This window comes from Dermacentor silvarum, chromosome 11, assembly GCF_013339745.2.
Source record: "Dermacentor silvarum isolate Dsil-2018 chromosome 11, BIME_Dsil_1.4, whole genome shotgun sequence".
In the NCBI taxonomy this organism is placed as follows: Eukaryota; Metazoa; Arthropoda; class Arachnida; order Ixodida; family Ixodidae; genus Dermacentor; species Dermacentor silvarum.
This window is the reverse complement of record NC_051164.1, coordinates 42,440,074-42,466,627: the sequence shown is the minus strand read 5'-3', so window position 1 is coordinate 42,466,627 and position 26,554 is coordinate 42,440,074. Positions and strand designations below refer to the sequence as shown.

Below are 26,554 nucleotides of genomic sequence, written 5' to 3'. Positions count from 1 at the left end.
CAGACCCCGTTAATGATAGCATCACACTAATGAAATCCTTTTTTTTCGTGTAAATACCTTAAATAGGGCCTTATGATACACCGTAATCGATCAGGTATTCGCAAGAAATGTAGTAAATTTTATTTTGACCATGTTTGTATCACAAACGCCTTCCAACACTGACTTTCATGTGCAATGAGTCATGTACGGAGCCCCGGAACATGGTAGATCTAGTTACGATAAACATATACGATCATACCGTATCACATACGAACGCACTGTAAGATTTAAATTCCAACGCACTGTGATGTACATCGAGCAAGGCTGCTGCAACTTTTGTTCCTGTCAACACGTGGTCTCTTTTCTCAATTACCGGAAATTAACAGCTAGTTTGGTTTGCGAATTCCGCCACTCTGCCCTGGCAGCAGATAGCTGTTTAAACGTTACTGCCTTCAGTAGCAATATAAACTATGAAATCTTGTAAACTAAAGTGTGTCAGTCGTGCTTGCTGTTGCAGTGTTTTTGTAACTATTGTAGTAATAAAATAAAACACCTTTATTGCGTGAAAGGAAGGAAATAGCCCTTTCCACCTCACTTTGAACGTCTACCGGTTTCGTCTGAGAAGGCGTGCTGCTCAGCCGCGCATCCGTGTTGTAGCTATTGTGGAATGTTGTGCGCGTAGATTTTGGCCTTCGTGGCAATATCTGGTTTCCATGGAAGAATGACCGACCATAGGAATCTTCGGAACCATTCGAATTGGCGGATCGCCAAGGAGTGACTCTTATACCCGTGTCACACGGGCACACTTCGAAGGCCTGCCAGTCGATGGCCTTCGAAAGGCCACAACTACATCGACTAAAAGGAGTTACGGCGCTGCTACACGAAGGGCCGTTGATTTAGGCGTTTCTCGCAAAGGTTGTGTGGCACTGTGGATCATTGCTTTCGTTTTCATGTCACCAAATGTTAAATAATAATAAATCCACTTAAAAGCATAAACATTTATTTTATTCTTATTTAAACGTATTAATGAATTGTGTATAGATTGTTGTACATATGCTGTTTTTAAGTACTAGTTGAGTAGCGAGACTGTAGCAACGTTTGCGCCGCTCGATGCGGTTGGCATTGCTCAAAGTCCATCGGGGTTTCGATAGAGTTGTAGGGTGCTCCGTTGACTTGAGATACTATAGACTCGGCGGTCTTCGAAACCGCCCGTGTAGCAGCCTGAACTTGACATTTGAGTCAACGGACTATCGGTTGGGAGGCCTTCCAAACACCCGCGTGACACGCGTATTAGACACAGAAGCTCGGATCAGACGACGAGATGGCCATGTCGGGGCATCAGTAGAAAGGAGGGCGGTAGGCGAAAGGAGAGGACCGTGACGTCATCGCCGTTTGCTATTTACGTTTACGCCGTCCACCACCAGGAGAGGCGTCGCCGCTGACTGTAGGCCTGCCGTGGCCTGAGGCAATGGTGACGCGGTTGGACTCGGCCAATGGAAGGCACACAAATCGTCTCTACCCTGTCTTTACTACAGATCCAGCAAACAGTTCTTGCCCCGAAGGATGCGGTCTACGGCTGCGAACATGACACTAGGCGTGCGAACTGCCTTTCGTCGTCGTCTAGAGCGGTGGAAGTTCTACAACGACAGCGTCACCGTCGTTCAAGTCTGGAATTCCACCGCCGTGGCGCTCAAGTACTTCACTGGCGCAAGCAACCAGTCCGTCCAGTCGGGTGCGTTAATTATCTTTCGCCTTGGCCTTCCATTCACTTAGGAAAAATACAAACTATTTGAGCAGGAAAAAGGAACACAAAGGGAAAAATGATATCGCCCATATTACCAAATTATCCATCAACGACACTCTTACGAAACGGCATTAGAACGAGATGCGTGTTGCGACGCCACCGTTAAATGCCCGCAACAGCTCGCCCTGACGTCACAAATTTTGGTGCCGTCGCCTCGGGGCTAGTGTAAACTTTTATCAATATAAATGAAATACATTGTACTCTAATAGAGTCAAAAACCTAACGTTGTGATTCTCAAGAACTTTTGCTGAACCACGACGACCAAAATGCGGAAGAAATACTTTGCGATTTGTGACGTAACACTGACAATCGGCCCTGGGGTTCAGACGCGAAATTCAAGAACAAACCCTTGTCCAATTTACTTGGGCCACGCAGCAAATTTAACTTTGCTCACACACAAATTTAACTTTGCTCACGCACAAACTTCAAGTTGACCCACCCCCAATTTCTAGTCGACCCACCCACAAATTTACGATGGCTCAGACCTAATTTTCAAGTTGGCCCAGCCCTAAATTTGAAGTTAGCCCAGTCGCAAATTTAAGTGGGCCCACCCCACTATAGGCTTTCCCATGCATTTTCTATTGCGCCCTATGTATCCTATGGGCATGCATAAATCTGATCGTATGGGTATTTTCGCAATTTTATTTGAAGCGACGCCGCTTATGACTAGGGTTCCGCGGATTTTTCATGTGCGCAAACAAACATGTGGGCTGATCCTTGATAGTACAGAAAGTGCCCGAGAGCAATGGCACATACCCCTGTGGACTCCGGGTGGTGGGCTGTGAAACCTCTAACGCGCCCTTGGACCACCTTTGTCATACTTGGGACGCGAAGAGGTCCCAAGCACAAAGGTAACATCGGATATTAGCCCAAAAACCCGACCCGCGTCGGCCATATAAACGTTCGCACCGCCCTCTCTTTGTCAGCGTTCCAAGCGCTTGCGTATTTAATTTCCTTTCATTCCGCTCTCCCGTGGGGGCGGTGCCGTCGAAACGTCACGTGTATCTAGTTTCCTCCTGCTCCTCGTGGCGGCGGGTGTGTCCTCGCCTCTGTCCCTGCCATCGCTCTTCCTAGGCGCGTTCCTCCTCAGGAGTCCGGACTATAAGCGAATATCATGGAATTATTATAGTAATAAAAGAAGTGATACGAGAATGTGTGTCACGATGTCTATAGTCACAATGACCACCGATCAAGGCAATAAATGTGTTCGCACCTTTCTTCAAAATTATTTGCCACCTCTGCGTCGTGTGCAGAACAGCTTCGCAGGTGATCCACCTTCACAGATTGCAATGGCGCATGATTTCGTGTTTCAATTGTTACTCATCGCTTATATAGCTACCGATCATCTACATTTACCAATGTAGCGGTTAAATGTCTTAACTGCCGAAAGTACGCATTTTTGTGCAGACACCATGCATTACAATTTTCGCGTGACGGACACATTGTGTTTGGGTGCCGCCTAAAATGCTTACGCCTTGAAAAACCAAAGTGAGGAGCGGCAGCCGAATTCATGGCGGGGGGGGGGGGGGGGGGGGGGTGATGAAGAAAGTAAACAATGCACTCAGTATACGTGTACCACCACTCGTATACTGTCTTTCCTTCAAAGAACTTTCGCAATATATTCATTGAAACCCATCAAACGCAATTCCAGCGTTTTTTCACAGATTGCAGGAAAAGCCGTTTCAGTGCTCCTTGACACCGATGAAGCCATTTCGGGCTACAAACAGTCGATATAATTTTTTGTAAATGGTCAGAGACGTGTACTGTGCCGGCCATTTGGAAAATCGTCGATGTAATTCCTGTGTTTAAATCGGCCAATAAGCATTTCATTTCCAACTACAGGCCTATCTCATTAACGTGTACCTGTTGCAAACTCTTAGAGCACATAATTCACAAACATGTTCTTCAGTATTTCACTACTAATAACATATTGTCGCGGAATCAACATGGTTTCCGCTCTGGTTTTTCTACAACTACTCAACTCATTGAATTCACTCATGATATCGCTTCGGCTCTAAATAATCGAGGTCAGGTAGATGCCATATTCATAGTTTATAGCAAAGCGTTCGATACGGTGTGCCACAGAAAACTTTTTAGGCTCAGTAAAATTATTAACGATGACAAAATACTCGGTTGGATAGCTGATTGGCTACATTTAAGGTCTCAATATGTTACTTTTAATCACGCACAGTCATCGTCGCCCACAGTCACTTCCGGGGTACCGTAGGGCTCGGTCCTTGGGCCGCTGTTGTTCATTATTTACATTAATATATCACACAGGTCATTAGGGATACACCAGTGAAACTGCGATTGTACGCTGACGACTGCGTGCTCTATACCACAATAACTAACAGACAAGATCAAGAGGTTCTCAACAATGTATTTGCGTCCTTTTGTGGTTGGAGCAACGCGTGGCAAATGAGTATTAATTACCAAAAAACTGTACAAATAACTGTCACTAATAAAAAGCAGCCGTTAAGTTTCAGCTATAGTTGCAATGGGCACTACCTAAATTCTGTGAATACCTTCAAATATCTCGGAGTTACCTTCACTCAAAACCTAAAATGGCACCTTCATATTGAAACAATTTGTGCTAGGGCTCTTAGGAAACTGGGATATTTAAAGCGCACCCTCAAGTGCTCTACTAAGGACTGCAAATTAACAGCTTATAAATCCCTCGTCAGACCATTACTAGAGTACGCCTCAGTGGTATGGGCACCCTACACTGCACGTGACATTAGTAAGCTTGAAGCCATACAAAAGAAAGCAATACGGTTCATTTATCGCCGATATGACCGCAACTTTTCTCCCTCATCTTACGCATGCGCATTATCGATAGAACCCTTGGCTCATCGACGCACACTTGAACGTATCACTTTGCTACATAAGATTGTACACGGCCAAAGTTGCATTCAAGCACCGATTTCCTTCAGTCGTTCCACTGGGCATGCCACGCGGCGTTCCCACCCACTTAATATTGTTCCTTTCAAGTCTTCTGTAAATTGTTTTAAGTATTCTTTTTTTCCAAGCGTTGTTCAAATTTGGAACAACCTAGCTGGTTCCTTGCGGGAAAAACCTAATGAAGAGTTTTTTAAAGAATTGTCTAACCACATTTTGTACTTACATTTCAAATTCATTGTATGTTGTTTTGATCAAGTGTCTAGTGTATCGACTCCTGCTATGTCTCGTGTATCGAGACAGCAGTATCTGTAAATAAAAGTAACAAATAAATAAATATGTGCTATTCACCAATTAGATGATTTGTTTCCCGTGAATCAGATCGCAATGTACCTTATGTATGGCTAACTACGGTAATATCCGTTCAAGATCATGGGATGGAAAGTTTACGACAACTATAAAGCCCGCTGCTGCTGCCCGCCGTTCAGCCGGAAACTGAAAGTGGATAAGGATTTGTGAATATACTTTTTTCTATCACCTTTGACGCAGACGGTGACATACGGCATCATCTCAGCAAAGGAAAGTTGGACATGGGTGACTCCCTGGTGGCCAATTGGTACTTGGCAGTCCGGTTGTCTTTCCACGAACCAACATCGCTTCGCTTGTCCGAGGACATCGAGAATTTAAACATGTACACACTAGTTCAAAGGTACGAAGACCCACTTGCACCCCCGCACCCCCCAACACATAGGCGCTGTACCGGTCACTAGTGTTTGATCTTGCCAGCCTGTAGGATCACTGCAGTGAGCCCGGTGCCTCTCCTGCAGAACTGGCATGGTTGCGAAAGTGATGCTTCGTAATCGTCTTAGTATACGACATGTTAAAGGTGGTCAGACCCCTGTAATACGATTACTATTGTAGCGCATACGGACGAAGACGCAACAAGGAATACGAAAGACAGACACGTAACTTTCATGTTTCTTCTTGCTTCCCGGTCTGCATGCGCTACAATAATATTCCAAGATTTCATACCAACAGGCCCGCATTGTAACGCTATTTGGTAATAAGACATTATAAAAAATTTGCCTCTGCTGTAGCTTGGCTGGTTAGTTGAGTCGTTGAGTTCGTAGGCGCCACCAGGGATGACGGTACGAGCTGTCATCCTCACAAATTGTGCCTTGCAGTGGTGCGACAAAGCTCACTGTAAGGCTAGCTCGTTGCTATATATATCGGTGCGCCCCTAAATCGAGTGGATTCTAAAAACGAGGTAGTGAATCACTGTTATACAGGTGATGAGATTTGCACAATATTTAGCGAGCCAGAGTCGTCTTGTCGAACATATTGCGCCACAGGAACACGCTCTGTAGGAGCTTTTTGTGTAATTGGAAAATTCGTATCAAAAGAATTATTTGAACGCAGCTCTTGCCTTCGTTGGTCTAGCTCTTCAGTTAAACAAAATTTGTCGAGGTCTCACCAAGGCCAAGCCACGCTTTTCAACTTCTGGCCTTATGTCATGTTTTCTAGCTGCGCGATCGTACAGAGTTCGCAATTGTGCTTTTTCAAATCCTGCATTTGGCGCATGCGCAGTGGAGAACAGTCGCCGGACTTCTCCCTGCTGCCGTACGCGTTCGCCTTCCCATACTTCGAAGAGGGGGCAACGCGTGCTCTCAACTACGCCGGCGTGGCCAGCTACATGGCGGAGGCGCTGAGCCTGCTCTTCCTCGACGCCTACGACAACGAAGCCGAGAGCGCAGCCGCACTCACGGAACACTTCGAGTGCATGGAGGGCGACGTGCCGGACGTGGTGAGTGATAGCACAACGTGCCGGCCCACCGAACATGCTTTGGCCCTTGCGGACGCTAACAAAGCGCTGCCAGCGAGGCACGCCTTCTCGACTAAGTGTTTTATTTATTTATTTATTTATTTATTTATTTATTTATTTATTTATTTATTGATTGATTGATTGATAAGATTTTACGAACGAAAGCAACACCACGGCTATGAGACATACTGTAGTTTAATTTTTCATAAACCTTTTATTTATTTTTAATTGAATAACCTAATAATCTTCACCCTCTAGAATTCTCCAACGTGCGCTCAAGTCTAAGTACACGAGCGTTTTCATTTCGATAGTATTACATGGACACTCCAGGCGCATTATTTCCGTCGGCGTCGGCATCGCCGTCGCCATGATGTTGCTAAAGTCCAAGGGTGATAACGCCGTCGGCGCGTGCCGCATGCTGTACGTGCAAATTAAAGTACGTGAGGGGAGCCGACGATCGCGGCTCAATCTGGCGCGTGCCAGGGAGGAAAGTGGCGAGCAAGTCTTCCCTCGCGCGAATGGTCGAGTGAGAATGGAGGGCGGCGGTGTAGCTCCAGCAGGAAATGTGTATTTCCTGCGACCGCGCGCAAGGGGAACTGACGATCGCGGCTCAATCTCGCGCGAGAGGGAGGAAAGCGAGGAGGCAACGCGGGAGGGAGGGGGTGTGGCTTCTACTCCGCCAGCAACTGCGCACTTTTGCGCGGACGCGCGCTGTCGCGTGCGCCGTATCTTGACAACGCTCTGCAGACGGCTCATACCTTTGTGCGTGCTGTATTCGCGCCGCTCAGTTTGCGTTGAAGCAATAGACATCACAAAGGTCACTTCGCTCGTTGCTGCGGTTGCGCTTGCTCACGCCAGCATTTTGGCAGCAAGTGTTGGCAGTCATCGAATGTGATGTGCTTATGTTTGCCGGTGCGCGCTGACACCATGCGTGTTGACTCAGTCATTAAGCGATTTTTTCCAAGTTTATACGGCCGATAAAACTACTACTGTTATTTCGTATAGTTGTCTACTAATTTGCTATCGCAATCGATGCTTCGCCTTTCAGGTGAAACTGGGACTTCTTTTTTTTTCATTTAGCCTCCATCGCAGTTACGGGTGCCATGACCGGGAATCTCATCAGCGACCTCATGTTCCGCAGCAGGATCCCATAACAATCCCATCGCAGCTATTCTTGAAATTTGTTATGCTAAACAAAACTTGAGAGAGTTTTCTACGAAACAATTACAATGAAATTGTGGCGCCAATCGAACAGCTGCGCACAGCGTCCACACAACACATACATGTAAAATATACGGGTGTCATAATACTTGAAGTTTCAAATAGGAATGAAATATTCCACAGTAACAATTCGTATTAGAAAATGAAGAATTCTGTACTTTCGAATATGTGAGACTTACTGAAAATTTCGCAACAACCGCCTGTTAAAGCTTGCCTACCGCTCTTTGGCTGCTATACCAAGTCTAAATTAGAAATTATCTTTAGTGAAACAGCAGGAGCTTTCGAAAAAATGCAGAAACAAAATATAAAATGCAAGCTTTATTATTTTCAGTTTGATGGCGGAGCCTACATGACAAGTTGATTTTCGCTGGTAGTTTCTCGTTCATTGTCTTCACAGTCTTGTCATGTTGCAGTTTTATCTTTTACGCTGCAAGCAGTCATGTCTTCATTGTAACAAGCCCTTTTACACGTACCCACGGCGCACAAATACTTCACAGCATTTTCTTTTACTAGAAATTCTGATCTTAATTGCAACCATTTATTCATGGTTTCGGAAAGCTAGTCATACAGAAACCATTATTTCTTGAAATAATTATTCGCAACTAAGCTCGCTTGAGCTTGAGAGGCTATTCGTGCAGTATTTATTAATGCCCATTAGTGCTCAAAACTAATTCTAAAACTGAGAACCCGTTCGAGTAAAGCTGCTATTGTATTACTCGCTTATTTACTCTTTTTATTATTTCATACTAGTATGGAAATGGACTACATAAACTAAGCTAATTACAGTTTCCATACTCCAAAAAAGAGTCGTTCGTGCTATTGAAAATCTGTCACTTCGTGAAAGCACAAAAAGTTCGTTTTTCAAATTTTCGATTAATATGCATACACTAGTCCGAAATTATAAATAAGTTTTCGAGCAAGAATATGTTAACGCATGCTGCGATTTTAGACTTATAAAGTATGAGTTTGATACAATAGGATAAGTTATGGCGTCAAAAACTTTCGATTATAATACCTCGTACCTTAAACGCTCATCAAGAATCGGTTTTTACTTAGGCAACATTGAAACGGTAATCTTGTAAACCAGTTCAGCACAATGCGTTGGCGGGCTAGTTGGTGCGAATCCATAAATACTTTGTTTAGCGCAAAACCGCGGACCTGAATATTTATTCATTTACTCATTGAACATAAAAGAAATTACCTTCATCATGAGTAACCTTTCTGTCGCGTAGGCCTTGACCTGCTTGGCCGTTTTCCGACGACGACTAGAGGGAATAAGTGGATCGCCGTCGCTACCGATTACGCGACACGATACGCGATAACCAAGGCGTTGCCGACTAGTTGCGCAACTGACGCCGCAGATTTTCTCCTCCATGACGTCATCCTCCACCACGGTGCACCTCGACAGTTACTTACCGACCGCGGCCGCTCGTTCTTGTCTCGAGTTGTTGACGACCTCCTCCGCTCTTGTGCCACAGAGCATAAGCTGTCCACTGCCTACCACCCACAAACGAACGGTCTTACGGAACGTCTCAACCGAACACTCACAGAGATGATGTCGATGTACATCTCCAATGATCACCGCGACTGGTACGCCACGCTGGCCTACGTCACTTTCGCGTATAACTCGTCCAGACATAACACCGCAGGATATTCACCCTTTTATCTTTTCTATGGTCGCGACCCTACATTGCCTTTTGACATCATCCTACCTTCTGTGCCACGTGTTACAACTGAGTACGCTCCTGAAGTCATCGATCGCGCTCACATGGCGCGTGAAGTTGCCCGATCTCGTCTGTTGGCCTCTCAGGATATACAAAAAGAGCGGTACGATCGGCGCCATCGCGATGTTAAGTTCGCCCCAGGTGATAGGGTGCTCCTCTGGTCACCATGTCGTCGTGTCGGTCTCTCCCAGAAGCTTCTCTCTCGCTACACAGGGCCTTTGAAGTCCTACGTCAAGTTAACGACGTCAATTACGAGATCTCGCCGTTACAGTTTGATCCGTCCTCAAGTCCGACGCCAGTTGACATCGTTTCGCGGTTGAAGCTATACTTCGCTCGCAGTTCTTCGCCTGACATGCGCCGAGACGGCGCTTCAGCACCCGGGGGTCCTGTTACGGAAGGATAGGAGGAAAGAAGAAGGAGATCGAGAGACACTGGCTGCTGCGTGTTGTTGCTGGTCAGCCATCTTGACCACGCTAACCCTACTTGTGTATATATTGTAAATACATCCAGTCTATACTCCCAACATTCCCGTAACAATATTTACACTTGTAAAAAAAACAGCCAACATTTAAGTTAGCACGCTCCAACATTTGCATAAACGTATGGGCATTTGCACTGTCAACAACGTTTTTTTCGGCAATGCATTACATTGTTTATTGGCGCTAGGAACAAGGAATGTTTGTATGTATCGTTGGATGCACGTAAATCCTCGATCATTTTTCCGTGATGCTGGCGAGTGTCTGCGCGAGAAACTTGACACTGTTATCGCGATTGATTGATTTTGAGCTTATCATTATATATTATGTACGGGAACTTTAATCTCCATTTTGCTCGCCTCGTATGAAGGAAGTCCTGATTCTGAGACCTCAGCATCTCCGACAAGCTATCAGTTCGCCTGTAGCGATTCTAGATGAACCTAGCTACAATTCATTGTACGCTTTCTAATCTGGCGATATTTTGTTTTGTGTGCGGATCCCACTCAGCTGAAGGTCCGGCAAATGAGGTACAGCTGCAAACTTCATCTGTTGGGGTGCTCCCGAAGGTTTACGGCGAATAATCTGCGAAGAGCGCGTGCAGCAAAACTTTCAATGTGCTACTTCCAGAATAGTATACACGTTCTCAACCTCGCCTTCCTGCAGCTCGGCCGGAAGAACTGGGCTCGCCGCATGGAGCCCGTCTCCCTGCAGGTGGCGCTGGACGCCTACCACTCGGCGGGCGGCGCGGACACCGCGGCCGGCGACCATCGGCTGGAGGGCCTCGAGTTCCTCTCGCAAGAACAGCTGTTCTTCGCGGCCGCATGCTTCACCCGTTGTGCCGGCAGCGGCACTTCCTCGGCACGCAGCGGTCAAGCACGATGCGACGCCGCCTTTAGACACGTCGACGATTTCGCCGCCGCGTTCGGCTGCCCCGAAGGGTCGCCACTCAATCCGCCGACGAGATGCCACATCCTCTGAACGAGAGGCTCGGACGCATCTTTTATTTTATTCGTTATTAGTGGTGTTTCTTCTTTTTCTGCTTTTTGTTGCGAATGTTGTTGGCACGGTGCGCCACCTTTCGTGAGGATCGAGGACACGAACTTCTTGTGCATACAAAACCCGTATAATTTCGTAAAATTTCATAACGCGCATATTCAATATGACTTTCTATCATACCACGCTTTATGACGTCCTCAGTCTTTTCACGTATTACGCTTCCAACCGCGTCGGTCACTACGATAAGGTACGAATTGATACAAGCAGAGCGTAGTTCGAGTTCTTCGTGCTTCTTGTTTTCTAGGAACGTAACCACATTCCCTCAAGTGTCGTTGCCATCACCGATAACGAAGTTTGTTTTCACATGATGTTAGCAAACATTGGATAACCAGGAGGAGCTGAATGATGTATATACGGTCCTGTGGGTAATTATGAATATACCTTTTGATAATTGCTAACAGCCATGTGCGCACATTGGTTTCATGCCATCATTAGGAAAGACAGACATGCCGGCATGCGTAGAACGTGCGCAGAAAGTTTGTAGATTTACGTCCTTACGCGAAGAAATGTGCCTTCTGTCATCCACACGGCTTTACGCGAGTGACAACTCACTATGACGGTGCTTCAGCTATTTAATGCTAAAAGCAGAACTGTCCAGTTTTGCGTTGTACACGCTCTTTTAAATATACTGAGCGACTGGGGCATCAAAGCTGCTTCACTTGGCTGGTGCTATTAGGGTGGCAAACGTGCGAACGGTCGGCATGGCCACGCAGCGGCCAAGTTGACTGGTGAAAGCTGTGCATTGAAGGCCGTGTGTTGCACATTTTAGTACCGTACGGGTGGAACTGTCCACATAGACACACTGTTTGCATATTCGCATGCTGCTCTAAGATGGCATGTAGAACTTCCCTCACAATGGTGGCCAGGAGCAGGGTCTTCCGATTGTGCCATAGGGTTATCGGCTTTTATGCAAGTCTCTTATAAGATATGTTTGCTTTGTGGTATTGTGACGGGCGCTCGTGTGTGTGACCTGTACTGTGTGTTCTACTTTATGCTTTGAGATTTGTCATCTCGCTCTTTCTTTTCTCTTTCCTCCCCTTCTTCCTATCTTCGATTTCTATGTTTCTGTCTCCTCCTTTCTCAAGAAGGCAGGCGTTGTGCCCCTTCCGGTGAACGCGGCTTAAAAAAATGTAACCGGGAACTCAAAAAGGTGCGACATATTGCTAACGCATTTATCTCTCATTTACCACTAAATCGCCACCGAAGTCTTTTTAATCTCGTTATGTCACTTATGTTCGATTAAAGTAAGTGCTCGCACCATGTTATTTTGCTCTCTTTGGCCAGAAGTGACCCTAGCGCCACGAAAACCCAATAAACATTTATCAACTAAGTAAGTGTAACGTCATTGCAAACATTTTCTACTTAATAAATACACCCTATGTGGAACAAATATCCTTAAGCGTCGCCTCTACTTCCATCTATGGTGTTCCTTGCCACTGCTTAACCTGTCATTTTTATTCTACGTAAATTGCACTAGGTAAGCAGATATCTTTGTCGAGTTACACATGGGTTCCACTTCGTGACCCATTTTTCTGAAATAAAATTTTTCCCCTTAGTGGAATTTATTTCGTGAAATTTATGTGGAACGAGATCTAATCGTGTATCATGGGATTGATTAGCAGCTCAGCCGTTATTCGCCTAAATTTGGAAGCGCGCCTATTTTTCACACCGCGAAAGGAAACACGACTCTCGAGCACATAAATAATGGTTGTGAATCGTTTCATTTATAACGCCATTTCTTGCTTAAAATTACAAATTCGTGAAGTCTCAGGCCGTTTCAAATCGAAAAGGCGAAGTTTGCGTATTAGTAACTCTAACGTTACCAACGTGGAAACGAGAGTTCCACGTTAGTGACAAACTAATTGGTATGTAAAACCAATTTAAAAAGCGACTATGTGCCTGGAATTGTTTGGGATTTGAAGAGGATAATGCCTTTCAAAGCATAGTTTTCTGTGTCTCTTTTCCTCGACTAACCCGCTGCCGGCTGGCGTTTTGCTGAATAGCTTCTCGCGAATTCGTGCCTAATTCTGAAATAATGTCTTTCTCACGTAGTAGTCGTCGTGCTACTCTCATCCATCCTGGCTGCTGGCTTCATTTCTTGAACGATTGGCCAGTACCGGGCATATTGGAAAGAAACGCGGATTCGGTGCGAATTAAGACAGCCCGCAGCGGCCGGTGATTGAACTTGAGCGAACCAGTCATCGTGACGCCGTCGTCGTCATTTAATCGCCTTCATACCATTGTGATAACTCCTTTGTTGTCGTGTCATCGTCATCCTTCCACAGTTCTCACTCTGTCGCTGTCCCTGCCTTCCCATATTGACGTCATCACGCCGCCGTCTCGGAGTCGTCATCCTCGGACCGTGATCGCCATTCTGTGGTCATCGGATCATCATCATCATTTCACTGGCATCGTGTCATTGTTGTCATCACGTCATCATCGCTTGGTCGCCTACATGTCGTCTTGGTTTTTGCAGCGCCGCCGTTTTTTTTTTCTCAGCGATCCCAGTGTCGTCATGCCGCGTCGCCGTTAGCCCACCTACGTCATCATAATTCCATAGTTCCGTCGTCGTCAATCAATTGCAACCATATTAGCTGCGTCATCCTATCGTCGTCATCGTACCTGCGGCATAAGTCCAGCATCGACGTCACGTCGTCGTGATGAAGACATTAGTTCACAATGGCCGTCATCTACATCTACTTCGGCAAGAGCTATGCCGCAACACAGCAGCCAGAAGCAGCAGCGGGAAAGAGGGAGAATAAAATTTATGCAGCAAAGCTCGCCAGCGTGCTTTTCAAAAAAGTGTCACCCATGGTTTGCTTGTGTGTCACCTGTGGTTGCGTTTACATTACCTGCATTTTACGTCATTTTATTTCTTCCTTTTACAAGGCTAATTGACTACTGTTTTACACATCATTTTATTTGAAGCCTCGTTGGTACGCTGAGTGTTTTCATTTATCTTTTTTTTATCGTGACACCAGTAAAATTGTCATCATGGTCGTCTTTATTCAGAAAATGAGAAGAAGAAAAAGAAGAGCCGAGTGTCTACAACTGTCGTCGTGCCCGTTCGTGGCCGATCCCCCACAGTGGGTTGCGCCATTTCACTCGGGAGAGAGAGAATAAAACATTTATTAGTGAAAATTAGTAGTCGTTTTGCGGTCGGACCTCCTAGTCCGGAAGACCATTGGCTTTTGACGCCGTCCGGGCACGGTTGACCAGGGCCTGTTGCTGTTCTGGGTCCGAGCTGCCCAGGGTCGCCTCCCACTCGACTATCGTCGGATTATGCTCGGCCGATATTTCAGGAGTCTGTTGGCACGCCCAGACCGTGTGGTATAACGTGGCCGTCTGTGTTCAGAATTTGCATTGCGGATTGTATGTCACAGAATCTATCTATCTTTGATAATACATAAGGATTTGGAAAGGACAATGTTTGTTAGCGTCTCCATGCTACCTGCGTTGCCTTATCTAATTTGGGATCAGGCGGGGGTGAAGTGCGTCTACTGAGCCGGAGGTGCTGTAGGATCTCAGATTATGAAAGAAGATTTCACTCGGGAACAAGAAACAACGTGCGTCGACGACACTGGGTGACATATCACGAAAACCAGCAACGACGATCCCGCTGAAACATGGATTCTTTTTGCCGTCTTTGCAAAGACTCGCAATGGGCGACACCGGCAGCGAGGAGTCTTTGGCTGTACGACAGGTCTTCTCCCGCATACTCGGCCCGTCAGTCCGCGGGAACGGCGAGTAACGACCGCGGCACTTCGACCAGAGAGTCCAGGGGAGGTATTCTATACGAGTCCACCTTGTCGACATGTCCATTTTGTCTGCTGCTGAAGTGCTGATTGGCCGTGGCGCGTGGCTCCTGCTAAAGTGCACCCCAGCCCAGCCAATCAGAATTTCATATTTTCCGGCCTTTAAAGACAGGCCGCCAAATATGAAATAACACCCAGTGACTGTACGCATGCGCTGTGTTATTGCAGCGCTCTCAACCGTGCTTCGAGCGAAAGAACGGTGACTTATTGCAGGTTACGGTCGTCAAGATGGCTTGCGCAGGCCGTGAGATCATCAGCCGTCAGATCATGTAAAGAAAAGCCACACGTCATCATCCTACAAGAGTGCGGGGCGGAAAAGAACATTCAAAACATGTCCTTCTCGGGGTTCAGGGTTTCCAGGCCGACCCTGGACCCCGAGTTCAAACAAGCCAGGGGCATTGCCACTCTCATCCGCAAAGACGTCAGCTTTGTGGAAAGGGGCACCCCGACATACAAGAAAGGCCTGGAATCCATGCTCACAGAAATAATTCCCAGTCGGGCCCTAAAGACCAACCTTTACTTACTAAACGTCTACAGTTCCCCGACTGACAGACTCAGGAACTTTAACAAACTTCTCACATCAGCTGCGTCGCAAGCAAAGGACAGGCTGCTGATCGTTGCCGGAGACTTCAACGCGCACAACACCGTCTGGGGCTACGCCACCATCAACCTTGCCGAGTGCGCGGACACCCTAGGCATGCAAATCATCACGGACTCAAGGTTCCCGTCGCGCAGAGGCAACTCGGTTCAGAGGGACACCACCCCGGACCTGACGTTCCTCGGAAACGCTGAGGGGTCGTGGGACAACCTGCAAGAGGACCTTGGAAGTGACCATGCATTACATCCTGGAAATCAACGTCCGCATCACACCAACTCCTCCCAAGACGTACACCTACGTCGACTGGGATCTATTCAGAAAAATGAGGGCTAGTGAGGACAGACAAATAGAAACCTTCGAGGAGCTACTGGAAAATCTGAAAATTACAGTGGCCAACGCCACTAAAGAAATAAGCGTGGACCTAGAGGTACCAGCCATGGACTCCAGACTCGCACACCTCCTGGAGGCCAAGAACGCGCTAAGACAAAGATGGAAACAGCAGAAGCTAAACAGGAGGCTGAGGTCTAAATTAACGAAAATCAACAAAGAGATCGAAGAACACTCTAGAAAGTTGAATGCGCAGCAATGGGACGAGGTTTGTAATGAGGCGGGCGGTAAAATGAGAAGGGCAGCAAGTGGAGCCTTCTCAAGAACCTATTCACCGACAGCAACAAACCGACCAAGAGTAATGCCCGACTAACGATCGAAAGGCTCATTCATCTTTATAAGAAAGAAGGCACGAGTCCGCGGGACTTTGCTGACACCCTGGCAGACATCTACCTGCCGGTAGAGCACAAATCTGTACCGTGGGACGACCCGACACGCGAGTATAAGGGGAACTTCAACTCTCGCTGGATCGTCCTTTCGAAACTTCGGAGATTGTGCACGCCCTTCACGACCTAAACGGTCGCTCGGCCCCCGGCCCAGACGGACTAACAAACAAACTACTCAGAAATCTAGATGACAAAGCCATACAAATTATTACGAGCAAAATTAACGAGGTATGGGCTGAAGGCCGGATGCCGGACGAATGGCGAACTGCCAATGTAGTCCTCATCCCCAAACCCGGAAAACCACTCCATGTAGAGAATCTGAGGCCCATCTCCCTTACGTCGTGCCTCGGGAAGGTCGCGGAACATGTCATCCACAATAGAATTGGAGAGCACATTGAAGAAAACGGTCTATTCCGCCACAATCTTATAGGCTTCAGAAAATCCCTATCCACGCAAGACGCCATGCTACTCATCAAGAGCGCCGTCATAGACAACAAATCGAGGGATGTAAAAGGCATCCTGGCGCTCGACCAAACAAAGGCCTTCGAATGGTCAGGCACGAACACATCCTCAACTAAATCTCCACTTTAGATCTCGGAGTAAATTTCCACAATTTTGTAAGATCGTTTTTGGATAACCGAACGGCCACCATAAACGTCGGACAAATCAGAAGCAGAAAGCACATGCTAGATAACATCGGCACCCCGCAAGGGTCAGTGCTTTCGCCGCTTCTTTTCGACATCGCAATGCACGATCTCGCAAACAAACTCTCGAAAGTCCCGGGTGTAGGGCACGCGATTTACGCGGAAGACATCACCATTTGGTCCACGAGCGGCCCGCTAGGCACTCTGGAGCAGAACCTACAGCAAGCGCTGGACACCACGGAAGCTTTCCTTACAAACACGGGACTGAAGCTCTCCCCCAGCAAATCAGATCTCCTCCTGTGCAAACAAGGCCCCAGGCAGAGACAGCCCCTTAGCTTCCTCCCCGTTCACCGACGTACCAGGGACGGAGGAAACATCCCCAGGTGTAACACAATTAAGGTCCTGGGCATGGTCATTGGGGCTTACAGCAATGACAACGCGGAGGCACTAAAACGCATCACAAAGAGCACCCACAACTTCACCAGAGTCATAGCACGGGTCGCTAGCAAAAGGGACGGACTGAAAGAGGACAACCTCATGAAAGCATTTCACGCTTTCCTCATCAGCCACGTAACTTACGCCGCTCCCTTCCTCAACTGGAGGAAGACGGAGCTGAACAAAATCGACACACTAATCAGAACAGGATTGAAAAAGGTCCTAAGCCTCCCTAGAAACACTAGCACGGAACGACTCCTCCAATTGGGGCTACACAACACGGCAACAGAACTCTTTGAAGCACAGGGAAACGCCCAAATTAGTCGGCTCTCACTCACAAAGGCGGGCATCGAGATATTACTAGAAGCAGACATACAGCCCCTCTTCATGCCACCAGAGAAGTCGCAACTATGCATAAATGCCAAGAGGTCAATAACCGTTGATGCAATCCCAAGAAACATACACCCGACCCACAACGAAGGGCGGAGAAAAGCGAGAGCAAAGGCAATCCTTGGCAACATAAAACGTAACGAAACGCAAGTCCACTTCGTTGACGCGGCCAGATATTGGAATCGAGGCGCATACGCGGTCTCTGTGGTGGACGCCCATGGATCACTCGTCAACGCAGCCACGGTGGTTACCAACTTCACTCACGAAGCAGAAGAAATGGCCATCGCGGTGGCCCTTCGAAGCTGCAAAGAAGCCTCCGTCATTTACTCGGACTCAAGAACAGCCATCAGAATCTTCTCGGCGGCCCTCGTCTCTGGGAAAGCAGCTACGGTGGTCAACAAAATCTTCCAAGAAACGGGAGGAGATAACCTCACTTCCCCACACATCACATGGTTCCCGGCCAACATGGGCAACATTTCCGGACCTCCTGACTGTAATCCGAACGAGCGGGCACACCAACTGGCGCGAGAACTCACATTCCGCGTCTGCGGTCCGCCCCCTCGCTTCAACCCAGCCTGGAGGGATTTAGACAACAAAGACCCGCTTGTATCCTACCACGAAATCACTTCAAATCATAGGTTAGCACGAAGAATTTTTCCTCCTCCTCATCAAAACCTCAAAAAAGCACAGGCCGTCACTTAGAGACAGTTGCAGACTAGGACATACATCACACCAACAACAATAAGACGGATCAATCCTGACTTTCCTACTGCATGCCCACACTGCGGCCACGAATACAACAACTTCGAACATATGCTCTGGCTGTGCCCTGCCAACGCGGGCACGGACTTTCCTGACCAGTCCTCCTGGGACTCAGCGCTCAGAAGTACAGAGCTCATCGCTCAGCTCAAGGCTATCCAGAGGGCCCGGGCCGTCGCCGAAGGACTGTCTACCGGCCCCGACCTGGGTGGAGCCACCGGATCGATTGGCGGGGCCTCCGGCCCCGCTTTAATTCTTTCTCCTCGGGACCTCAATAAAGTTCGTACTCACTCACTGGCTTGCGCAGACGTCATCCTAGCCGTCATGTCGGAGGAAAGCGCGTAGCCGAAAATGCGAATCCCGACGCGATTCTACCGCAACTTGAAGAGCCCGCGCCCGTGACGTATATCGCGGCTGGAAACACTGGTACCGTCTTTTCGACAGCACAACACAAAACTTGAGAAAGTTCACACAGCTTACCAGATGCGCTGCTCCCAAGAGGAAAATGCACGCGGCTTTTCACGATGGCTTCACGGAAGGATACCAACGTCGTGACCGGTCAGCAGAAGACTGTCCACACGTGCAATAACAACGGCATACGAACACCAGAGTGCATAAAATGTCAGGATAACGCTCGACAGAAGGTTTGATATAATTAGTGACAAACTTCACACCCCGAAGCTGCATCGAGAACCACTTAGGTTACTGAAAGAACACTGCGTCAGCGCTGAAAACCGGTATCGACTGAAATGCGTGGCGGCTCGAAAAACATAGCGCTAGCCAACACAATGAAACCGGGGTGAAAACCAGTTTCCGGACCACGTGAGCGGCATCAAATGCGTACGGCTGATCACGTCATCTGCTCAGCATGCTGGCTTGCCGCAACTCCACGTTTGGCGCGTTCAATTCGCGCCAATAGGGAGCCTAGGTCGCGGCTTTTAGTTAGCCGATCATCCATGGCTCAGAATAGAAAACGATGATCTGGAACATGAGTAGCCGAGTGACAAACCTTATCAGATGAGCGCGGTATGCCTCACAGAGCGCGTAAAGTTCTTGACTCATAGCGACAGTTCGCGACAGAGGTCCGTCAGCGGTGTTCCTATCTGGCGGCCACCCCTCACAGCCACGAATGGATCAGCCAGACGCTGCCAGTAAACAGTAGTGCCGGGCCGCAATTGTCTGTTTGCCGTAACGACGCGTTTTATTTTCAATTATTCCCGCATTATTCGAGGAGCTCAGGGGCGCGATCTTGTACGCGTTCCAAAATGGAACGGAGGCGTTCCATCGAGCTTCACACGATTGGTCAATTTCAACCGCGACGTTCAAATTCACCAATCGTGTGCGGCTCGATGGAACGGAACGCCTTCGTTCCATTTTGGAACGCGTACAAGATCGCGCCCCTGATGTCGATCCCGGCATAACGGTGACTGGCTTCGCCATATAGGCACTGACAGACAAAAAGTGGAAAGTGCAAGAGATGTCAGACAATACGGTCATTGATGACCCATCATCGGTGCACTTCTGCAAATTCTTTCATGGGGTCGTGCGAGCGTTGACAAGCACGTTAATTCATCACTTTCTCTTTCGAATAAAATCAAGCTATTAGTCCAGCATTCGCCTCGTCCAATTCGTGCTTTGTCGATGTCTCAACTCAGCTGGCCAGCCTCGTAGTACCATGAACCAACTAAGCCAGCTCTATGTAAACCTCTGTCACTGCCACGAGTCTCGGCCAGTGAACATTAGTCCTTTATCTTGAATCTACAAAGGTTTCAATAATTGCAAACATTGGCAGTGCACCGCGCATATAAATCCACAGTCCAATAGAATTTGATGCTAAATGCTCCCAACAAATGCTACGCGCCAGTGCAGCTTAGCGACTAAGTGTTATTGTATATTATTTGCCAAAAGTGGGGGACAAAATAAGCGGGCTTTCCAGTTATTTTTGTGCTTCAATGCACAAAAACGCGTTTCCTTAAAACAGTCGAACAGCAGTGCATTTTTACGATGAGTTTGATGGCGCATATCACCAAACTGGTGTCATTCTGGAAGTTCATTTCAAGTAGATACACTTTGCAAACTCACCCGCTACAATTTGTAAATTGTAATATGTGGCGTAAAGCAATTGATTAAGAAGTTAATTAGTGAATTGCTTTAGTTAGTCGAATATGTGTTTCGATTTCTCGTGCAAGTAAAATGTGGCCCTCTAATTATTGCACGTCAAGGACTAGAATTATGTTATCTTCAACAGGCGATCCTTCACAATTACACAAAGCTTAAAAATGATCATACTCTATATAAAGATAAGACTGTCGAAACAAACATGACGCCAGTTCGATTATAAGCAGCACCGGATCAATATTGTTATTTTTTGTTGTCGAAGAGTGAATTAATGAATGCTTATTTTGATGTTGAATACAACTTCAAGAAAGGCAAAGGATCAAAAGGGGCACTGTGCCTGACAAGGGCCCCTGTACCCGCAGCATATATTGTACATACATCATTTAGTGGCAGTTAAATGGTAGGGAGCGAACACACATGATGTTATATATTTTCACACACTGTACATGAGTTACACAATACAATTTGACAAATTATTGCGCTAACAGTTGCTTCTTAAAATAGACGATGAAATAATAAAACTGAATATGTTGCAAAAAATCAAAACAAAAGAACAAAAGAAATGCGAAGAAAAGAAAGAAAAAAAGGAAAAGAAAAAGCACACACAAAGTGGAACATACGCAGTGACCCAAGCTGGCGTCAAAGAGGTTTATTGAAGTGCGGTACAGAGCCAGTTGCAGATGCCCAGTTACCCAAGTAGACAACCAAGAGGTTCAGTGTACTTGTGGCCCATACCTATTCTCGCATAGCCAGTGAGGCATCTTGGGGTGAAAGAGGTTCATTGAAGAGCCGCACATAAGCCGTGGCGGACACCCACGACCAAGCTTGCCATCAAAGGGGTTCATTAGACAGGAGGTTCATGGTCTCAAGACCTACATGACACGCATAGCATGGCGTCCACGTCATGACTCATCATTTATGTTCGCCATACACTCTTGTCATACTATGCCAATTTTGGTACCTACCAAGTTAACGAAACAACCATGAGAGCACCAAGACGTAGGCGGTTGTTCCATGACTTACATGACACGCATGTCATGACCTATCATTTATGTTCGCCATACACTCTTGTCATACTATGCCAATTTTGGTACATACCAAGTTGACGAAAGGACCATGACAAGCACCGAGACGTAGGCGGCTAGATAGATAGATACTGTCAAAGTGGCAAATGTTCGCCAAGAAATGCGTCGCATTTAAAGGAAGCCGCAAAGCCATCGCTTGCCGATTACGGCGCGAGACGGAAGAAGAAGCACGGACGCGTTCGCGCGAGGAATACGGCACGAGGCAGAAGAAGAGGAACGTCCCGTCAGCTTAGACGCGTCTTCGCCGCCTGACATTGTTCCCAAACCACCGCCATGGCTTCGAACACCCCCGGAAGCAAAACCCCCGCCAACACTCGCATGTCGACGCGGAAAAAAAGCACGGCGGCCGACACGAAGCAAGCCCCCGGCTTCTGTTACTGCTGCTTCAATGACCGAAGCCGCTACCATCGCCGTACGTGGGTAAGCTGGGCAAATTGGTGTGCGACACTGCTTTTGTTTTTCTGCGAGATGCGAAATCCGTTGAAAAATTCAACTCCTAATCATAATTCCGATTGTGTATGAAGCTATTGCATCGGGGCCTAGGTTTCCCCATAGTAATCCTAGTGCGAAATTCTTCAGCCAATGGGCAGTGTCGCTTCAGTGTTGTAATTCATCTTGTAAAGCAGCGCAAAATATGAAAACGCGCAAAAAGCAAGAAGCAAAAGCAAGAAGCAAGAAGCCGACTTTTTTTTTCACTCTAGGCTTTGGTGGGCTGCTATAGAAGATGAATGCAAACTTGGTCAACGTGTCATCCTGTTTGTATAGGGGCCTTGCGAAGGCCAGACGGCGCGACGGTCGACGCTTTCATTTATCCCCCAGCGTCGTCGTCACAAGGCCGCGATGGGTGCCTAGGAAAAGTAGATGACAACAACTCATTCTCTCGTTAGGTAATACCGACCACAGCCAAGATCAAGTTGAGCGATGTTCGCGGTTTTCGGACAATCTTGCCTCACGAACAATCTTGCCTCACGAATAGCGCTCGGTGGGGCCAGGACGAATCTGAATCGCAATTCAGCTAGCACACCTCGTCTGTTCTGGTGCATGCTGTCAACAGTGACAATCTTCAGTGCAAGGTTTCCTATAGCTCTGTAGTTCTGGAATCAAACACAGCGCAACACCCCACACTAACTAGAGTACTCTAGCATAGCGTCACCGCTCTACCGTTACTGATACCATATCGAGTTGCATACAGTAATCACTAGAGGGAACTGCTGGGCGCTGCGAACGTTCAGCCACCACGCGAATGATCGTAAGTATATGGATTTGTCTGATGTTCGCGCTTGTTGATTCAGACGTTCTTGCGGGTTCGTTTATCACGCCTTATCTGCTTTCATTGGCTAAATTTCGAAGCAATGTATACTTCCTTGAAATGCAGACAGCAATAAGACTCGATGAATAGGCATAATCGCTGCTCATAGCAGCGGTTCCGCTTGTCCATGCGTCCGCGTGGCGTGATGGTTTCAATATCGTGCTGCGCTACAAGTACTGTGTTATCAGTACTTATTGAAAACGAAGTTTTTGCATAGTCACTGTGCTGTTTGTTTAAAGCCAGACGGACGAAGTTTAGACAAGTCCATGTACCAACCGTCATTGGCAATGCTTGCTGAATCAGCATGCTTGCAAGTCTCGTAGAAAATAGTACCTCAGTTCCCTCTAGTGTTTGTCTGAAACGGATAGCACCTACCAACAAATGCGCATGCGTGCTAAACCCCACGCAAGATCAGCGGAAGTCATACGCGGTAGCAGAAACGGCAACGACCCGCCGCGGTTGCTCATAGTGGCTGTGGTGTTGGACTGCTAAGCACGAGGTCGCGGGATCAAATCCCGGCCACGGCGGCCGCATATCGATGTGGGCGAAATGCGAAAACACCCGTGTACTTAGATTTACGTGCACGTTAAAGAACCCCAGCTGGTCCAGATTATTCGGGACTATGGCGTGCCTCATAATCAGAACGTGGTTTTGTCACGTAAACCGCATAATTTATTTATTTAATTTTAGAAACGGCAACGGTGTATAGAACTGTAACGATATTCTAAAATACGCATGGCCTGCCATGTGGATGCCGCACGATCTCAGCGCATACAAAAATGCTCTAACTGTTCTTATTCGTCATTTTTTAAGGTCTCCCGTGGGCCACGCGGCGCCAGCGTCCCCATGCACTTCTAGCCCCGCGCCAGACGTCAACGCCGATATCCTGTTGCAAACGCAATCGAGTATGGTAGCGTCCCCTGCGACGTCCTCCCCGCAAGGGACCGTGTCACCAGCAGCCGACGAAGAGCGGCCCGCTCGCTCCTACAGAAAGTCCATCGCAAGCCGCTAAGTGTCGTTTCTTTCTATACGCAGACGCGTTTGTTTTCCCAGAGAAAAAGAAATTATACTGATCTAGGCTGGTTGGTATCTATTGACGTTTACTCAATAACACCTCCGACAGCAGCAGCGCATGTAACCACATCTAGTGAGGTTGCGTTAAACCTGAATTCGTTAGCAACGCTATTGCGGTACATAGGCGCCCTCACCAAAAAGGTTTAAATAAATGTCAAAGTACTAAGGAGACCTGGTCTCTGAGATTCAAGGCGCTTTATCTTCGTTCAAGTCGAACACATCGTCTTAAGATGGCGACGGCAGTGCACCGCGTCTACGGCATTCCGCCAGCAGTAAAAGTTCGTGGACACACACGCGCACACGCACAAATACCTTTATATATACATACAGGACAGGCCTCGCCATTTCAAAACTACAGGCGCTCTTAAAAGGGTGTAACAGTGTACTTCAAAGAAATACAGTATGCTGCACAGTAAAGAAACATTAACAACTTCAATACCAACTAAGTAGACGGTGCATGAATGTTACCGGGTATGACAAATATCACAGCACCCTGAGCTCCGGATTTTCAGGAGCTTCGATGGTTTTCAACGTTCCGAATTCACGTCATTTCCGGCGAGCGGTAATGGCGGCGTGTTCCTTTCACATTCTACATGTATCGAAAACTTTCATTCTTGCCAGCTTTTCATTACGCATTCACTCACGTATAAAATTAAAAAATCGTAAGCAGGCGCAGACATATCTCTATTGTGTCTAAACAAGACTTTTCACACGGTCCAAAATTTTGTTGCAATTGACTTTTAAAGCCACTGCTATTCCGCTTGTCCCAGCTGACGTTAGCAAAGATGTTCAACCAAAAATATATATACATATAGAGAGAACTCCCCAGGTGCAGAATACAACTTTAACACCTCGTCAAAGATAGGACGACGGAACACATGCAGCCTTTAAATCGTATCTTGCAGTGTTTTCTGAATGTTTTTCGTTGAATAGCTAGGCTAACGTTAGCCAAGCAGTCAGAAGGAAAAATAAAACAAGCAAAACACATGGCTCAAGAAACGGTACTAAGACCTAATTAAGGTGTTCGGTCGTCAAACATGTGAAGAACCAACACCGTGGGTTTGTTAATTGAGTCTTGTAGCGTGCTTTCTTTCATTTGTAGCTTTTTCTTTGACAGCGTGGCTGACGTTAACTGGGACACACGGCGCAGTGGTACACATCCGGTGAGGCCTCTGCCCGATCACGTTGGTGGCGCCCACGATCTCAGAGGCCACGTGCGTTCGCTAAAATAGACAGCCGCCTGAGCATCAAATATGCGCACGGTTCACCATGCTGTTTGAATTCCCTGTCACAACCATTTATTTTTTTCCCTTTACTCGTATTATCTCCCTAAGGAGCCAGAAGGTCTCAATCTGGAAGTACATCGCTCGTATAAAATGTGTTGTCACCATGCCTGAACACAAGTGTGGTGCACATATAAATTTCAAGCTGTTTGACCGAATAATCAGATTTTTTATTTGTCACGGGTTCAGTGTACGCACCAGAAATTCCATCAGTGAGTGGTAATAAACCGGTGGTTCATGCCCTTAACGTTTCCGTTCTCTAAAATGGACTACGCAGTTCAGGACAATAAGTTATGTCAGCCAATGCAATCACAACGAACACTCCCCTGAATTTGGCTGTTTATTCATCTAAACAGGAACCTCCTTGGCGAAGTCCCCCGGCAGCCGAAGAAAGAGCGCCGCGGCGACGAAACATCGGGCCGAGGAGGACGCAGACGAGCTCAGAAAACTCAACGAATTCGTGAGAAAGCATATGCTCTTACCTAGTGTTTCAAATTGATTATTTTCATTTCATTTTATTTGGGCCCGTTTACAAGCAAATGGAGGGGGCCAAAGTAAAAGCTGCTTATTGGCAGCTTGAGTTGGCCCGGGCCCCCTTTACATATTGGCAGGCCGGTGGCAAACAACACTTTCAGAAATGAAAAACAAATAACAGTAGTTACATCAATTAAAGGGAGTAATTACATTTGTTTCTATGTGATTACACGTGGTTTCACGGTACCATGGTGATTTAAATCAAAGTTTTCGCAAGACAGATCAGCTCCGATGGTGTCAAGGAATGGATGTCAATACCGGCTTCTAGATAAGAATTTAGTAGCCGTGACAAGGTGTTTGCGACCATTTGATGGCCGTAATTTCTTCTCGAAAAACATATTGTCACGTAGTAGTGACGATGAAGCAAACAGTCGTAAAACTGGGAATGACGAAACTGATTCTTTATTGGGCGAACCTGTGCCCACAAAAGCAAGTTACACTTGAAGCACAACGATAGCGGCGAACACAGTCGGCGATCGTCGAAATCTGATCAGCGGCGAAACGCGTCGGCTTTTATACCTGAGTCATCGAAGGTTCCAGATTAATCCCTGATGCCCGCGTGTCTTCCAGAAAGTTCTAGACAATTCGCGTCGCTCATACAATCAGATTACATGGGCGTCGGTGACCACAGACGACGGATAGAAGCATTGATAACGTCCGAGAAGCTGCCAATGCAGGCGCGTCCTGCGCCGAGCGATAACGTTGAACATTTGTCAGCCAATGTTGAAAGCGGCCACCGGTGAAAGATAAACATGTG

At 47.2% G+C, this 26,554-nt stretch overlaps 2 protein-coding genes across 2 annotated transcripts in view; both read left to right on the top strand.

Moving 5' to 3' along the window:
- The window catches only part of LOC125941294 (uncharacterized), a 148,166-nt gene that overhangs the window by 40,829 nt on the left and 80,783 nt on the right, over nt 1–26,554 (top strand). The gene's annotated exons all lie outside the window — the stretch shown is intronic.
- On the top strand, nt 1,437–11,236 carry LOC125941653 (neprilysin-1-like). The gene is made up of 4 exons (XM_049659431.1): nt 1,437–1,711; nt 5,231–5,390; nt 6,269–6,485; nt 10,588–11,236. The coding sequence occupies exons 1-4, from the start codon at nt 1,543–1,545 to the stop codon at nt 10,900–10,902; spliced, it is 861 nt and encodes a 286-aa protein (XP_049515388.1). The 5' UTR covers nt 1,437–1,542; the 3' UTR covers nt 10,903–11,236.

Coding starts and splice junctions, on each gene's coding strand:
- LOC125941653 (XM_049659431.1), top strand. CDS start 1,543: ATGCGGTCTACGGCTGCGAACATGACACTAGGCGTGCGAACTGCCTTT. Junction 5,391..6,268: donor ATGTACACACTAGTTCAAAG/GTACGAAGACCC, acceptor GCGCATGCGCAG/TGGAGAACAGTCGCCGGACT. Junction 6,486..10,587: donor AGGGCGACGTGCCGGACGTG/GTGAGTGATAGC, acceptor GCCTTCCTGCAG/CTCGGCCGGAAGAACTGGGC.